This window comes from Eucalyptus grandis, chromosome 7 (assembly GCF_016545825.1).
Source record: "Eucalyptus grandis isolate ANBG69807.140 chromosome 7, ASM1654582v1, whole genome shotgun sequence".
Classification (NCBI taxonomy): Eukaryota; Viridiplantae; Streptophyta; class Magnoliopsida; order Myrtales; family Myrtaceae; genus Eucalyptus; species Eucalyptus grandis.
Genome location: NC_052618.1, coordinates 44592646 through 44610714, shown reverse-complemented (window position 1 = coordinate 44610714; position 18069 = coordinate 44592646). Strand labels below are relative to the sequence as shown.

General features: G+C 39.6%; 2 protein-coding genes across 2 annotated transcripts; one reads left to right on the top strand and one right to left on the bottom strand.

The window, feature by feature from the left end:
- Positions 1–1863: 1863 nt before the first annotated feature.
- Positions 1864–12592, top strand: LOC104455627 (RNA-dependent RNA polymerase 1). Its single transcript, XM_039317129.1, is given in 7 exon segments — positions 1864–2033; positions 3974–4621; positions 6876–8770; positions 9519–9669; positions 11616–11886; positions 11889–12038; positions 12041–12592. Coding segments are annotated over 6 exon segments (3387 nt in total). The 5' UTR covers positions 1864–2033; positions 3974–4105; the 3' UTR covers positions 12445–12592.
- Positions 12593–13286: 694 nt separating this feature from the next.
- Positions 13287–15234, bottom strand: LOC104453650 (loganic acid O-methyltransferase). Its single transcript, XM_010068260.3, has 3 exons — positions 15076–15234; positions 14191–14850; positions 13287–13898 (listed from the first exon to the last, which is right to left on the bottom strand). Exons 1-3 carry the CDS (start codon positions 15172–15174, stop codon positions 13560–13562), a joined length of 1098 nt encoding a protein of 365 aa, XP_010066562.2. The 5' UTR covers positions 15175–15234; the 3' UTR covers positions 13287–13559.
- Between the last annotated feature and the right edge of the window lie 2835 nt (positions 15235–18069).

Sequence of the window (18069 nt, the reverse complement as noted above, 5' to 3'; positions counted from 1 at the left end):
CACCTAGAATTAACCGATTCAATCCGATCCGATCCAATCCGATTCTTGGGTTGGGTTGGATTGGATTGGACCGATATACACTTCTATTAACTAGTGTTCAAAGTAGAAGTTTCATAATTTTCATATGACTCTTAATACCAAAATTTTTTAAGAGATCACTTGAGTGTCACTTTGGGAAAAAAGAATCACTTCATTGTCATCGGCGATTTGTATGATTCGAAAATCTGACATGACGTTAATTTACGGTAAATCAATTGATGGCTTGCCAAAGAAAATCCAATCAGCAAAAATCATGAAGAAAAAACAAAGTTGTTTTGGCCTTATCGGTAAAACTATAAATAAAACCAAAAAAAAAAAAAAAAAAAAAGAAAAAAAGGGGAAGAGATTTGTTGCTCCATTTGTCCCTCTTCCTCTCCAATGGTTGAACGATGATGGTTCTTCAATGGAGCTTAGTCATTTAAAGTTTGTGCACAATTGACGAAGAAAATACACACTACAATCTGGAATCGAAAAGAAAAGGACTGAGCGGATTCGGTGGAGGGATTTTTTGCAAGATAACAGTGTGAACTTGGCAAAAGAATTTGGTAGAAGATGTTCAAGCCAAGAGCTTAAAAAGTGGAAAAAAAAAAAAATCTAACTGGAGAGAAGGAGCTGCAGAAATGTTTAGGAAGATGCCGGCGATTTTCCCCCAATGCACCCAACGTGCCATCTCCGTAACCTTCGATTTGTCTGCGATTTGCAGGATTCCGGCAAGGCACACCGCGATTCATGTCCCAAAAAAACCAGCAAGTTCTTTGTGATTCATTCAAATCAAGCGCAATTCCTTGTGTCACGTTGTGTCGTCGTCATCATCTCGACCTCACCGAAGCCGATTCGACTGATCCCGACTTTGTTATCTCGTAAGCTCGAACCTCTCCTCTGCTCATCTCATCTTGAATCTCTCCACTGCTCAAGCTTCTCGGAAGAGCAATCCCTTTGTAGAATTTAGGGTTCCGGTTTCGAGTGAATTTGCGTAACAAAAAGGCCAAAACGAATCATTCTTTGTCATTTTGATTGAAGATTGTCCATCTTAGACTTAGATTTTCCTTTTGAAAAGCCACGATCATTTCAAAAATTAACTTGAAAAGTCACGAGAGACGATTAACTAAAATAAATAGTAAAGTGCACGATTTTAACTAAAATTTAAATAGTCAAAAGTTTTGCACGAAAGCGCCGCACAAAAATTTCATATCATTTTTAATAACGTTACATAATTTATTTCGTGGATGGAATGATTTGATAAATAATTCTAAACCTAATCACTTGTTTTTGGAATAATTAATCAATGAATTTTTTTATTAAAAATACATTTTTATTGAAAAATCACTTGTTCAATAAAAATATGACCGATTGTCTATTTATTTTTATAATATCGATATTTTTTCATAAGATATTTTTAAATCATAATTTTTTTGTGAAAGATATGGAATCAGGATTATTTTATTTGCCAATTGATTCCGGGGGGGCTAGAATTTCTTCAATAAATCTCGGGAGTGGAAAAGGGAAAGAGAAAAATTGAAAAGGGAGGAGAAGCAGTCACCTGTCGAAACGTGGCAGTACGGCAGTATTCTTCTCTTCGTGCGCGCGTGGGTCCCGTCCGAGGAAACACCTTCCTTCCTTGACAAGGAACTCGCTCCGCTTCATGCAGAGGGATCCTCACGTTCTCATTCGTCAGCCAGCATGGCCCGCGAAGGACGGAATTGTCGCCTTTTCCACTCTCTCTCTCTCTCTCTCTCTTCCCCCACCCCTATATCAAATGCAGAAGAGCAGGAGCGACTGAGCGTGAGTGAGTGAGAGAGAGAGTGATTGATTGACTTTTTGATTGACTTTTTAGTGCAGTGTGGTGTTGTTGACTGAGGGGTTGACTCGGGGTGGACGTCGGCGGAGGAGACGCTGCTCCGTCTTCTTTCCTGGGGCACTTTCCTTTTCTACTACACTCTGTGTCGCCGCAGAGACAGACCCTTCTTGCTTCCCTGCTCGGCGAGCTCTCAGAGGTAACTGGGTTTCTTCTTCTTCTCCTTCTTGTCAGTAAAGTTTGGATTTTTACGATCGCCGTGTTTTTTTTTTTTTTTTTTGGCTGTACTGGGACGTTATATTCGAGAGTGGGAACTCCGGCGTGTGAAGAACGTTTGCGATCACGTGTGGATCTCACGGTTTTTTTTTTTTTTTTCGGGGGGGGGGGTGGGGGAGGTTTGGTTCGAGAAGCTACGTTGTGTGGGAATTTGCTTCAGGAGTGAGATGGTGCTTGGGTATAGGGGAAAAGAAAAGACGAAAAAACGCAAGCGTGTGCTTGCCGATAGTTTACTTCCTACTGTGTTGATTGGTTCTGCCGCTCAAGTGGCGTGTGGCGCGCTACATTCGCGCTCTTTGTGTCGAAATGTGTCCTGTTTTGCTGCTTGCGCTGAAATGCTGAATTGTGACCCTGTCGTTGCCAAGATGGGACTTTCACCCTTTTTTGCTGATTGATGTGTGTTTTTTGTGTGCAACTTCTTCGAAAGAATTTTTGTAGCCCCGTCTAAATATAAGTGATTGGAAAAGAAAAGCTCCAGACATTTGAGAAGAATTACGACATTTTCTCCGATGATATTTAGATGTGGCTACAAAAGGGAATTTCTGCTTCCTTGTTCGTTTTATGTTCTAGAGTGTGAATGTTAGAATTGCAACCTTTTCTCAACTATAAAATATCAACATTGACTCGGAAGGAATTTTTCAAGAAGCATTGTGGAGAATCTAATTGCAATTTGACATAGTGTTATGGGCTTGTGGGAGGTATTCATCTTGGTACTTTACATTCCTAGCGGAATTATCTATTTCTTTTGTATGCCTGTCAATATACCATTGGGAAAGGTTTAGGAATTCCTTCTGTTTCACCTCTGTAGCAATTTGTTTGTTGGAAAGCTCAGTTACGTCCTGTTGTTCCATTCACGAATGTGTTTGGACAGCATCCTGAGAACTTCTGCTGCTTGAAATTTGACTTAAGTTTAGTTGGGATCAACACATCTTGGGTTTTCGTGGATACTTTTATCAGCATGGATCCGAGATTGAAGAAACAATAGTTGCGAACAAGTGATTTCTTCTCTCTGTCGTTTTGATTTGTGCCAAGATACAGATTTGGTTCTGCTGCAATTGCTGGCAGCTGACATAAAGTGCTAACTACCCTTCAACAATAATTCTCCTCCAATACTCATTCTCTCCGAATGAGGTTCGCCTGAATGATAAAAGTGCACATGATTTCACAATAGTGAGTTGTTCTGCTACAGTTGCTAGCAGCTGATGTAAAGTGCTAAGTACCCTTCAACAATAATTCTCCTCCAATACTCATTCTCTCCGAATGAGGTTCACCTGAATGATAAAAGTGCACTTGATTTCACAATAGTGAGTTGTTCTGCTACAACTGCTGGCAGCTGATATAAAGTGCTAGGTACCCTTCAACAATAATTCTCCTCCAATACTCATTCTCTCCGAATGAGGTTTGCCTGAATGATAAAAGTGCACATGATTCACAATAGTGAGTTGGTTGCAGTTTCACACTATTCTCTTGCGGCTTAAGAAGGACTCGAAGTGCTGTGAATGTCCCAATGATATTCTTATTTTGAATTCCTTATTTTGCTTCATTGAAGAATTCATGATTATCAACATGTAGATGTTTTCGGGAAGGCATTTTTGTTAATTGGAAATAAAGTCCATCACTGTCATATGTTGATAGGTTGCCTAAAATTGTAGGCCGTTTTGATGTTTTTCTGATGCTGGTCACTCCTGTGCTTACTGTGAACAAAGCTGTTTGAAGCCCATTATGCTTGTAAATAGTTTTCTCGAGATGGAGAAATCAAGTGTTCATTTGATGATCAATCGCTATGATGATTTGTGGTAGTCTGAGGCAACAATCAGTTTATAGAAATTTTCATGTTTCCTGTCCAACTTTTTCCCCTTTCAGTACGGCAAACTTCATGCTTGGAGTTAAATGGTCCATGTGCTTTTCAAAGGCCCTAGCCTGGCATTCTTCTGTCATTCCTGGTGATGCCCTTGATATGGTGTAACAGAGTGCTATAAAGTTTGTATCAGTTAAATGGGTAAGACTATAAATGTACACGGATTCCCTTCATTAGTGACTGTAGATACAGTCAGGGGATGCCTGGAGCAAAGGACTGGCAGAGGTACTATTTATGCCATCAAAGTTAGACAAGATAAACGTGGGGTTCGATCATATGCGATTGTCCAATTTATGAATGCTGATTATGCAGAGTCGATTATTTTACTTGCTAGTCGAAAAGATTTGTGGTATGGGCGATCTTATCTAACTGCTCGCAGGGTTGAGCATGATATTGTACAAAGGCCAAGAACCCTTTCGCATTCAATGGAAGGTATCACTTTGCATTTTGGCTGTCAGGTATCAAGTAAAAGGTTCTCTACTCTGTGGAAAGGGGTGAATGTCTCCCTAAGGTTTGGGATTGGGATGAGAAAATTCTGCTTTCCTTTATCTTATCACAATACGGAGTATAAGCTCGAGTTATCCTATGAAAATATTTGGCAGATCGAGCTACATCGTGCAAGAGGCCATAAAACAATGTATCTTGTGATTCAGGTGAGTGGACTTCATTCAGATTACAAGAGACTGATTTACTATTTTGTGCTAATATTGTGATTTATCCTACAATGCATATTTGGTTTTTATATTTGACTGGACATCGTTTTGGGTGTGATCTTCTAATTCCAATGAATGTTAAAATTCTTCGTACTACATTCTTCCCCATAGTGTTGGGATTTGATTTTTAGCTCACTAAATGGGGTTATTCAAGCTCCCAGTTGATGACTTGATGTAACTCATTTAGAAGATGTTTTGTTTTTTGTTTTTTGTTTTTTTTTTTTTTTGTCCCTGTTTAACCTTCATGGTATTTCTGCCTGGATCAAATGTCTCATGAACATAGATAGCTTGCCAAGACCTTATCTTTACAGAGAAATGGCTGGCAGAACTCCAAACATTATTGATTGGCTCTGGCTGGACGAGGAAAATTCTGGTACAGCCACTTGTCTTGGGACCCAAGGGTCATTGAGCTAGGTTGCGACAATGGGTCAAGGTAGTGAGTTTGTGGGAGTGAAGGATGAGTTCTCCAGTATCTACAATCTGCAAGGAATTTCTTAAAAATTGGATGTTGAAGGGAGACTTAGACAAAAACAACTTTGTAAATTAAGAGAGAGATTGTGGAAGAGGGCTCTTTAGAAAAGATATGGTTGAAACTTTCATTGTAGGAAGCACACGGATTTAGTTGGAATCAAGGACATGTTCTGCTGACACACCGATTACTAAGTGGTCACCATCTGCTACCCCCCTCAAATCCCAGATATGGAAAAAATAAACCTGGTGCATGAGCAGCCATGGTGGCTGCGAGCTCAAGTTTTGGTGAGCTCCAGATCTGGTAGCCATAGCAGCCCCACGCTTGAGCTCAAGCTCCAGCTCGAGCGGCCAAGGCAAGCTCCAGAACTGGTGGCCATGGAGGCCACGAGCTCAAGCGCCATGGTTGCATGCTCCGGATCAAGTGGCCATGGCCATGAGTCCGTGCCTCTGTCTCTCTCTTTTTTGTTTTTTCAATATTTATGTTGTCTGATGGGGTTCCTTTTTGGCACCACATAAAAAAATTCCGTGAATCATAAGACAGCATGCGTGCTTTGACGTCCAACTTAGTAATTCGATTATTTATGCAAACAAGAGAAAACACATAACAGAGGGAGTAATGTGGAACTTTTTAGATAAAGGGATGCATATGAATTGGGAGAAAGAAAGTAGAGGGATGAAGCAAGTTCTGCAGGGACCACTGGTGATACACCTATTGGAGATCACGTTAGGGGCTACCTTGTACTTAGGTTGCATGCTATTTGATTGATAGGGAAAGGTGTATTAGAAGTCGTAAAACTTGAGTATACAATGAAGCAAGTTCTGCACTTGTAAATATGTGCGGTGAAATTTTGGACTTTTTGAAAAATTATCCAATTACGTTCTTCCTGAAATGCAGACGCGGTAGCTTGAGACAGGCTGCCAGACAAGAGAACTGCTAGACAAGAGAACTCAAATTGAGTTATGGCTAGGAAGACTTGATTGCAACAATTGAAAGGTTATGACTTCAGGATTTACGACATTCAATGCCATTTTCCGTGGTTGATAATTTCCTAACTGAAACTCAGTATTTGAAAACTCACTAAGGCACAGTATCACAACAAGACATGATAGAATTTTGTAAACAGTCTTAAAGGATAAGGCTTGGAGGTTTATGATTATAATTTTTCATGAGGTTGTTGTTTCTTGATTTTAGGAATCATGGGATTTGTTAAGTTAAATAATTCCAAGCTTCTTAGACTACGTGTTAATGTTAGATGAAGACTCTTGTCTGATTCGTGTATTGTTAATTGATCTTAATGAACTTCTGGGTCATGGCAAGGTTGGTTAAGTAGGAGGCTAAGCAGGGTACACAAGTTCCCTTCAGTGATAGAGATAAGAGTTCATATCTGCTGATCATATTCTTGCTTCTGGCTAATTTGGAACTTTTGAATGTTTTAGAGCCTAAAAGGTTTAGAATTTTACACTTTTGGCATAGTGGCAAATCTTCCTTGGAGGCAAATATATTGATGGTCATCATAAATTTTCCTTTATAAGGAGCCAGCTCCTGGGGCTTCGGCTTCACTCCCCAAACCTTCACTTTCACTGACACGAAAGAAACCCAGTCCTTTATCTATTTTCTTATGCTTGCACTTCCCATTCAACCACGCATGCTTTTTTGCATAATATGCTGCTTATGATAGAGGACCTAATATATTTCTATAAATTTTGTTCTTGTGGATGTTAGCTGTATGGGGCTCCCTATATTCGTAAAAAAGTTGTTCAGTATTCAGAGGATGTTTTGGTCAGTCATTTCTACAACTTTTTCAAAGATGGCTCTGATGACCAGTGGGTGAGAGCGATTGATTTTACTCCCTCAGCTTGCATTGGACAGTCTTCTGCTGTATGTTTAGAAATTCCTTGTGAATATCAACTTCCAAATTTTCAAGAGAACTTTGTCAATTATAAGGAAACCGATGGAACACTTTCTATGGAAAATGGTTCTCCTTTCTCCTGCAGTGCGGATCTAGTTCCAATCGTAGGCCCTCCCAGAGGAGTTGACTTGCCTTATGAGATCATCTTTAAGATAAATTTGTTAGTTCAGAATGGCTGTCTAGCTGGACCTTCTCTTGATTTGTCCTTTTATCGAATGGTTGATCCACGGAGGATGGACATGGACATAATCCTAGATGCCTTGGACAAGCTGTTCCATTTGAAAGAATGTTGTTATGAGCCTTCACAGTGGTTGATTGAGCAACACAAGAAATATCTCACCTCCCGGCATTCTACAAAACTGTCTTCAATATCGTTAGATGCTGGCTTGGTTTATGTACATAGGGTGCAAATAACACCATGCAGGGTGTATTTTTTTGGTCCAGAAATTAATGTCTCAAATCATGTATTGCGGAGGTATTCTAAGTACATTGACAATTTTATCCGTATTTCTTTTGTGGATGAGGACCTGGATAAAATGTATTCAACTGATTTATCTCCTCGCACTGCTTCGGGACATGGGAGAACGGATATATATGAAAGGATCCTTTCTATTCTCAAGAATGGCATAAAAATAGGTGATAAGCATTTTGAATTTCTTGCCTTCTCATCCAGTCAGTTACGTGAAAATTCTGCTTGGATGTTTGCTCCAACAGATGGTACAACTGCTGCAACTATTAGGGCAGAGATGGGTAAATTCAGTGCAATAAGAAATGTGGCAAAATATGCTGCGAGACTTGGCCAATCGTTGAGTTCATCTACCGAAACTCTCAATGTAGGTAGAGATGAAGTTGAACTCATTCCGGATATTGAAGTCAAGTCACTTGTTGAGGATATGAATTATATCTTTTCTGATGGAATTGGGAAGATATCTGGAGAGTTCGCTCGGAAAGTTGCAAGAAAATGTGGCTTCAAGGGCTATACTCCTTCCGCGTTTCAAATTCGCTATGCTGGATATAAAGGTGTTGTAGCGGTTGATCCAACGTCATGTGTTAAACTATCACTCAGAAAGAGCATGTTAAAGTATGAATCAGATGAGACAAAGCTAAATGTCTTGGGATGGAGCAAATATCAGCCTTGCTTTCTTAATCGCCAGTTGATCACTCTTCTATCAACACTTGGCGTTCGAGATCACGTGTTCGAGAAAAAACAAAAAAATGCTGTAGATCAGCTAAATGCCATTTTAGTTGATCCCCTACGAGCACAAGAGGCTCTAGATTTAATGTCCCCGGGGGAGAATGGTAACATTCTCAAAGAAATGCTAAAGTGTGGTTATAAGCCTGATGCTGAGCCTTTTCTATCGATGATGCTGCGAACATTCAGAGCAACAAAATTGTCTGAATTGCGGACAAAAACAAGGATATTTCTTCCTGAAGGAAGATCAATGATGGGATGCCTTGACGAAACCCAAACTTTGGAATATGGCCAGGTGTTTGTGCAGTATTCCGGTAGAAGAAAAGAACAGATGTGGGATGAGTCAATTGTGTTCATTGGTACTGACTCAGATCAAAGCTTTGTTGTACAGGGAAAAGTAGTTGTTGCCAAGAATCCTTGCTTACATCCAGGTGATGTGCGTGTTCTAACTGCTATAGATGTGCCAGCTTTACATCATATGGTGGATTGTGTTGTTTTTCCACAGAAGGGAAAAAGGTATGACTCTAAGATGCCTTGTTATTGGCTTGCAATTACCTCAGTTGCACTGGCACTTGTCATGGATCCATTTTGGACTTGTTTTTGCTTTTGGTTGTGGATCTTTGGCTATTGTTTTGGTTTGGTTCAGTTATAGTAATAAGGTCTAAAATTTCTAATATTATGTTTGTACTAGGTCTAAAATAAATGAACTGATGTGCAACCCAATTTAATTTTTTCCGCATTTTACATAGCCAAGGATAATTTTGACATTTTTTCTTTAGAAATAGTTTTGGGCCTGCTTTTCTATCACCTTTAAGCTTTGAGAATAAATGCTAGAATATTTATCCAGTGGGATTTGGTGGCTAGATTTGAAATTTTGTTGATCCTGCTTCTGGTTTGTCTCTTTCTTGTATGAGGTTTGAGTTCACCGATCCGAGGGTTGTATGTAGATTCTGTCTACATGTGATGCGACTTTGCTAAGAAGCATCCTCTACTATGCTGTTGTTCTATGCTTCTGATAGTTCTAGTTCTGGATAAACACTGATAGGTTTACCCTTTAATTCTACTAGCTAAAAGTAGAGGCAAAAAATTCCTTCCCCATAATTTGAGTAATTCGGGTTGACTTTCTTCTACTTTAAATTGTCCCAAACACAGTTTTAATAGATAAAAGTAGAAAGCAAAATATGATATTGATCTGTCCTTTTAATGATTCTCATCTCAGACAATTTCTCTTGTTAATGCATAATGCGATTCTTGAATGAAATAGGCCTCATCCAAATGAGTGTTCAGGGAGTGATTTGGACGGAGATATCTACTTTGTCTCCTGGGACTCAGAATTAATTCCGCATCACCAGAGACAACCTATGGATTACACGCCTGCCCCAAGTGAGAGGTTAGATCATGATGTCACAATTGAGGTAATGCTTTTTCTCAGGATTTCCACGGAATTATATATATTGTAATGACTTTTTATGATGCTGTGAAACATTTTGAACAGCTTACAGTTATAGTAGGAAATCCATCTAGCATCCATCATTTGGCATTCTCTATCTTTTCACTTGACTTGGCTTGTCTGACATGATACTTGGATAATTTTATCTTTGCTGAGGAATTTGGCATGTGAGCAAAATGTCTTGTCAAACCTGCTGTATTCTTTTGGTTTCTTATTGGTTCCTTTTACTTATAAATTTGTGTGCTTCTCTTCCTTCCTTCCCTGGGCTGGAAGAACCCCTGAGAAGCTAAAATTTGCACCCTCTGCAAGCAGATGATAGCTTAAAAATTAGTCATGAAGCAAACAGTTGAGTATGAGTGGGCTCATTAATTCAACCATTAGGTCAGTAGGATTCTTATAGTCAAAGATCTGTTTATGCCTTACATAACATGGAATTGGCTGTTTGACCAGGACTATTCTATGAGAAGTCCCTGGAAAGAACTTGCACTCAGAATTCTCCACATGTACTTCATTAAGTTTTGCTTGTTTGGAGGCTTCCCTAGTTTGTCAACGCCTCTATTCATCTTCTGCCCTAAAAGCTAACTGCCAAATTTTGCTCACTCAACTTCAGGCACAACTGCACACAAAGTGATATGAATCTTTGTAGGGAAACAAAAAGCGACTATGGTAAATAATGAAGCACTTGAGGCTGTAGTGTTGTCTCGACTCGGATGTGGGTTTACCTATGATTAAGAGCCGCTCATCAAATGTATCTATAAAGGCTAGCAGAGCCATTTCACTGGTTCTGAAACCCTATTTCAACATTTCATATATTTTGGCCAAACTTAGAGTTGTATCTGGTCAGGCATTGTGCTTGGATGCAGTTCAAGTGACTGTTGTGGAGGGACATAGCTAATTTTTTAAGTAAAGATGAGGGAATGAAAAAGTAGGCTTACTGAAATGATGCATGGGTTTTGTTTATATTCCAGCTGTTGTGAATCTGTTATGTTAAATTTGATTATTATCTAGGAAATATCAATGCAATAGGAAGTGATGGATTAAAGTGTGTGATCATGGAAAGCATCATTTTCATCACCAAGTGAAACTACCTTACTACTGTGGTATTTTTCCTTATCTAGAAGGCTGGCCATCATGGGAAATATTAATGATCTGAAATTAGATATACCATGGGTCGGTCCATTCAATTTCCTCCTTGTGAAGAAACTCTTCTAGAGAATAAAGATTCATTGCCATTGGGGGGAATAGGATTGGGCTCATGCTTTGGGGTTAGCTGTATACTTGTTTTAACTGTGGCGTTTCTTAAATTGGGGTTTGGAAGTTATCATTACGATAATGATGCATGGGTTTATGGAAAGAATCTTTTGGTCTTTATAATAAGTTTTGTTCCAGCGTGACTCTATAAGTAAAACTTTGCCTATGTTCTTGACCTTGGATTTGGTACCCACTCTTCACTGCTGTTGAGAATTCCTTGTTCTTTTAGGTGGCAGTCGTTACGAGGCTTCCATTCTCTGAATTGGTATTATTGTTTTTATTAAGATTGATTCTGCTGGAAATACCGTGGCGATAAGCATCTACCTGCAAGCCTATACTTGCCCATGCATATACATCTACTAAGATTGGTTTATGCATTATTCTTTTGCGTTACAGAACATTTCCTTTTCTTGATAATGACATGAACAGATTATTTTGAATCATTGGGAACATTGAAATTGGAAGTGGCCAGCACATATATACCTTGAACTCTTAAGAGAAGATGTATATCTGAGCACACTTTATTTTTGAAGGGTTATTGATGATCAATTTGCCGAAATCAATGAGTTGCATTTGGAAATTCGCCGCTTGATTTCTCTTGTAATGCTCTATGGATATGTGGGTAATTAAAACCCTTTTGTGGTTTTGTTGCTTAAACAGGAAGTGGAGGAGTACTTTGTAAATTACATACTTAATGACAGCCTTGGAATTATTGCCAATGCCCACACCGTCTTTGCAGATAGTCAGCCTGAAAAGGCCATGAGCCCTGAATGTTTAGACCTTGCCAGACTTTTCTCTATTGCGGTTGACTTCCCAAAAACTGGTGTACCTGCTGTGATACCTCCTAATCTGTATGTCAAGGAATACCCAGACTTCATGGAGAAGCTTGACAAGTCCAGCTACCCATCCAATAACGTGATCGGAAAGCTTTTCCGGAAGTCAAAGAGGAAGCATATGCATCAAGCTCTATTCGGAAGTTCACACTGGAAATGGCGAGGCAATCTTATGACCCAGAGATGGAAGTGGACGGATTTGAGGATTATGTCGATGACGCTTTCTATCACAAGGGTAATTATGATTACAAGCTGGGAATCTGATGGAGTATTATGGGATTGACACAGAGGCTGAAATACTTAGTGGCTGCATAATAAAAATGTCCAAATCTTTCACCAAGAGGAGGGACGCTGAATCCATCACTATGGCAGTAAAATCCCTGAGAAAGGAAGCTCGGACCTGGTTTAATGATAAGGGAAGTGGTTCGTATTCTGAGCCCGTTGATGAATATGCAAAAGCATCTGCGTGGTATCATGTCACGTATCATCCGGAGTATTGGGGTTGCTACAACGAGGGTTTAAAACGAGATCATTATCTTAGCTTTCCTTGGTGTGTATATGATAAACTAATCCAAATTAAGAAGGAAAAACGAGGTAGGATGAGTGCTCGTAAGTCCACTCTTGAAGACTACTTCACCCGATTGCGTCTGAATTGAGAAATCCAACTTGGATATTTTCTCAGTTGAAGAAACCGAAGTTGTTGTATTTGGGTCTTCTGCAAATGTGTAGGCAACGGTACTCCTAAATTCCTGCTGTTTGTGTAGCGAAGCTTAAATAACATTCTGACTGCTATTTGTGTGTGCATTACATCTTTTGTACATAATGGTAATGTCAAACGGCTGTTCACTGTCTATAGTCTTTCTGAATTGGAATTTCCGTATCGCGATAAACTTTGCATACCCCATAAATTTCTGTGTATGATAGTTATTCTTCCATGCCACAGGTTCCTCGGATTCCTAATGCTGGTGGGTTTGAACATAATAACATTTCTGTAATCTCAGATAATGGCTCTAGGCCAGATGACGCTGCATCAGATTTGGTTTGTCATGGAATTTGAGAATAGATCATGCTCTTGCCATGGCTGATGGGGAAAATTTGCGGCAGCTGTTATCATGGGGATGGAACATTCCTCAGCACAAAGGAGATTAACAAGATTTTCTTACGAGGAATTTAAAGATCATATTAATGCCAAAAGTACAATATTATCTTAAAAAGTAGGAGCAGAAAAATTTGCGACTCATTATCTCACTGCACCAAAACCTGCAGGTTGGAAATCAGCTTGCTGTGAAGCAATCATTTACACGCTCGATTCTAGGTCTCACGATACAATCTACCTAGTTTCTTTCTTCTTTTCTCGTGGGACAAATTGAAAGAAGTTATGCAGTCCAGCTCAGTAGAAAAGAAAGCCCAACACATCAAATTTCAAATATTTAAATTACTTATAGAATAAAAAAATTAGAATTATGTGCCAAAGCTACTCCATGTATGAGGACAAGCATCGTAATGCTGCTTTGACTTTATTTCTTGATGAAGCACCTTCTTGGTGCACTTCTTGCTTAACGAAGCCTTAGAGTACCAAAAAGTTCAATACATTGATACTTCATCAAAAATTGCAATACAAGTACTGTAAAGATCATACCAGGACAAATGCTAAATATCCTCACCGTATTCAGATTTCGAGTGCCTTATATGGGACGTATGAATTCGAAGAGGAAAGTAGATATCTGGAACTTTATTTGAAAAAAGTGCGGACTCCACTCCCAAGTGCGCATTATTTGCGCTTCAGTATTGCTACCAGTTGGCTTCCTTGACGATATGCAGAGTTTAAACGGTCGGAAAATTCATTGGTTTTCCCGAGAAAACGATCAAACAGGTCGTCAATTATCTCGCTTCCAAAATGTTTGCTGATGATGCCTTCCATTCCAGCTCTTAAGTGCAGCATGCAAGCATGCCCTCCGAACGAGACATCGATCTTCGATCCAGGAGCTGCTAAATCCATCCTCTCTATGCTAAAGCACCCATTGCTCTCTACTAGTGCCGTCATCTCGTCAGGAGAGGGAGCGTACACTGGCAAATTGAATGAATCCACCTGAGCCTCACTTATTATACCCTGTAGAGAGTTACTTTCATCAAGTCATCTGTGCAACTCAATGGGATTGCTTTGAATATAAGTGAACTAACGATGGAATGAAAGCCTTAAGAAATCCGTTAAAGGGTCCACATGCATATGATAAACACATTAAGACATGCACAAATGAGACATGAACTATGGATTATCTATATTTTCGCTAAAAACAAATTTGTGAGACCTGTAAGTGAACTATGCTGATATACACTTGCACCCATATTTAACTATTTTTGGTAAGAAAGAAAATTTTGCTGACAATGTTTCCAGTTTTTACCTCCTTTGCCATATCCATCAAGCTGAACCCCAAAAGGTCGAACATCACGCCCGATGGTACACGTGAATAAGGAATGCCATCAGCAATCCCGGGCATGACTAGAACCATGATGCCTCCACTTGCAATTTCCTCACCTCTAGCGTGCAGAAATGTCACCATGTCCTTTGCAAACTGAGATGTATAAGCATCGCTCACTTCGCATGGAGCACTTGTGTAGTGAACTCTCCCTCTGTTAAATGCTGGGGAATTTGGATCAACCAATTCTTTAGGCACCTTGCAAAGCCATTGAAGCGCGTAAGACGAATGCACGAAATGGAGGGACGCCTTGGGGAACAGTCGCCCATGGAAGGATCCTGGCACACCAGCTGCGCAGTACGGTCGGTCAGATGGCAGGGAAGCGAAGAGGGTGTTGAAATCATTGGACGCGTGGTCGTTGAACAGGACTTGGAAATCAGGCAATTGGGAGGAGAGGCCTTGTGATTCGTACTTGCGTCGGACTGCCTCTATGATGTTTTGGACTGCAAGGAAGGTGTTTGGTCCGACCGAACAGCCTAAATCCGCGATCTGGAAAGTGGTCAGAGCAGGAGAAAATTGCTTTATGTCGAGCTTCTCTGCGATCACCTCGTTGATTGTCTCCCGGGCGACGTTTGTCGCCACTCTCTGCGATGCATGTCAGAGTAGCAAGTTTATTTGATGATTTGATACTTGTCTCGTTGAAACCATAATGGGTCACAAGAGATGAACAACCAGAGAGAAGTTTCAAAAGCTGAATTCAGGCAAAGCTTAGCGAAAGACAGAACAATTAATTCTATCATTTAGCTCTATTCCATGAAATTTAAGAAATGGTTGCTTGGAAATGCATCTACTTAACATCAAATGAAGAACCTGCAAATTAGAGTTCTTGTTGTAGCTGAATGTGCCATCCCCACCGTTCATCGGGTACGATTCCATAACCGCCACCTCCTCCTTGCCGCTGCTGCTCATCTCTCTCTCTCTCTCTCTCTCTCGGCTAGTTAAGTTTTATGAGCTAGTGCTCTGGTTAAGTCCTCTACTTTGTGTGCGTTTCATCTAAAGCCTTTACCATTATATATTCTCCGACTGTTGGCACAGCTATCATAGCCGAACGTGACGTTTCTTCAGTTGGAAGTCACCCTGCCTTCTTTGACTCTTGACATTTCTTTATCTCATGTCCGGCTATTCAAGGTTGCTTCGTAATATTTGACTTTTCAAAGCGGTGCGAGCCACCAAAAAAGAAATATACTTGGTTAACCGTACCCTTAGCTTGGAAAATGGACGGTGAATCCCCAGCCACACATTTTGTGGACTCTATGAAAGAACACAAGAATCCAAACAAGACAAAATTCTCCCTCTCTCTCTCTCTCTCTTCGAAAATATGTGGGGGATTAATTATAATTTATATGAGGGTACGGTTTACTAAGCATATTCCAAACCAAAAAAAAGAGAAGAAAACGGAGAAGGAAAGCAAAATCAGGGCACGTTCTTTATCACGTCCGGCCGTCCGGGGTTGACCTCGTATGGGTGGTGGGACCCGAAAAAAAAAAGGAAAACAAAATAAAAAAAGAAAAAAAGAGAAGGAAAGCAGAAACAGGTCACGCTCGGTTTTAAAAGGGGCCGAGAGCTGCCGGGGGAGAGCTGCCGCGGGAGAGATAGAACAGAGAGAGAGAGAAAAATAGGGAAGAGACAAAGCGGATTTCATATGCGCATGCCAAACAAGCCAATTTAACTACGCAACGTAGCGCTTAAACCGCAAGTTTGACAATATGAGTACCTTTTATTGTTGGGTTGTAGACGACAAGATCATAGTACTAACACCTTTTTTGATTTTGTAAAACCCATGTATTGAGGTAAGGATATATATATGGAAGTGATGACATATTTGTTGTATAAAGCTGAATAAAATGTTTGATACTTTTGAGTTATTGGGGATGGTTCGATAAACTATTCTTGAAGGGTCATTTGTGCTATTTTGTACATTTGATTTATGAGATAACTCTTGTAAGATGATATGTTTTGGGTTCATAAAACTAATTGTAATGTGAATTGGTAAATGATTAGGTGTTACATGATAACGAAACTTCGTATGAATCACCTTTAGAGCCTTGTAGTCAAGAATTAAGTACTACATGGCAACTTAAGTCATGTGGGAGCCACCTCTAGGGTTTTGCACTTTTAACATGCGTAATGAAGATCTAAGTATTGCATGATAATGTATTTGTGGGAGCCATCTAGGGCCATGTACCTTGGATATAAATTGGGTAAGGACTAAGTACTACACGATAACCTAAATTCATGAGTCATTTTTGGAGCATTGAGTTAGATATTGAGTATGGAATGAACCATTGATATGAGATATGACGAGTTCAATTATTGAATTGAACCAATGATACATGTTTCGATTTTATAGATATGAAAGGGAAATGTTGCTATTAATATAGTTGGGTTGAAGTAAAATAGAACTCTACTTATTCATGTGAGTTGTTATATTTTGATTGGCATAAATGAGTCATGTCTTTAAGTTCTAAATATGTAATGTGGATGCCCGATCTGCTTAGAAGTTATATATTACTCATTGAGCTGTGGTTATTCATTCTACTCATTCTTCATGTTTTTCAGGTCCCTCAGTTAACAGCATGTAGGACGAGAGTACTATTATGGGAAACTTTTGAGAGTCATACTTTTGGGTATAGCTTAAGGAATCAGTGTATATTATTCTTTTAAGTTTGTTGGGAGAGTTTTGGTTGTACATATTCTTTGTGGTGAATTAAGGAAACTCTGATATTGTAACCAACCAGTTGGTTTATTTGATATGTAAATATGGTTGGAGATATATATTTTGATATCGGGTTGTTAGTTATATTTGAAGCTGCATCTTTCGTGGGGAAGGACAGCCATGTCATCCCCATATTTTTGTAATTTTGGGGCGTGACATCTTTTGGTATTAAAGTTTAAGTTTTAACTTTTATGAGTACATATTTCAAACAATGTGAGATTAGATGATAGTATTTAGTGCTTAGGCTTTTAGATACTAAGATATAGTTTCATTCTTGGTTTCGGGTGGCCATGTGTTCCAACTCAGAGACGCTTGCCTTACTTCATAGGAGTTGCAACGGTAAGGGAGTCGTTACCCCCCATACTAGAGATATGCCTCAAGCTTCTCGAGGTATAGCTTCAAGGAGGAGATTAGAGGACCAATTTGATGGGAGTCTCAACTTGCATGAAGCCAAGGAAAAGTCCCAAGAGTTGGTTCCTCCGACTAAGTTCATGCAGGCAATGCTTCACTAATATAGTCAAGTGAAAGAATTAAGTGAAGATGGAGTAATTGGCTTATGCACATTCATCCAATTGAGAATGGCAGACCCATATAAGTTAAGCAAAATCGGATCCTTTCAAGGCCAACTATTGGATTAGAAACATGGAGGAGATTTTCAGAGCCAAGAATGTTCGTGATGAACAAAAAGTCAACTTTGCCACTCGATAATTTGAAGGCAAAGCTATTTGTTGGTGGGAAGGAACTAGACCGGCCTTCGAAGGTAATGATGTAGTCATTTCATGGAAGGATTTTAGTGAAGGTTTTAATGCATAGTTCTTTTCAGAGTCCTTCCAAGTAAAGATAAGAAGCGACTTTGTCAATATATCTCAAGGTATCTCCACAATTATGTAATACGTGACCCATTTTAATCAATGAAGTAGATTTGAGGATGGTTTTGCGACTAGTGAAAGACGTAAGGGTTAACACTTTCAATGCTACTCCGATTGGATATTTGTACTATGCTCATACCTTTTGAACTAACAATCTACAAAGATGTTTTGAATTGAGCGATTACAATCGAGCAAGACACATTGGAGCATGGCATACAA

What these genes read in the sequence shown, in the direction of transcription:
- LOC104453650 (XM_010068260.3), bottom strand. Translation starts at nt 15,174, where the DNA reads ATGAGCAGCAGCGGCAAGGAGGAGGTGGCGGTTATGGAATCGTACCCG. An exon ending in ACAAGAACTCTAATTTGCAG is followed by an intron (nt 14,851 to 15,075) that starts GTTCTTCATTTG and finishes CATGCATCGCAG; the next exon opens with AGAGTGGCGACAAACGTCGC. An exon ending in TGATGGATATGGCAAAGGAG is followed by an intron (nt 13,899 to 14,190) that starts GTAAAAACTGGA and finishes AACTCTCTACAG; the next exon opens with GGTATAATAAGTGAGGCTCA.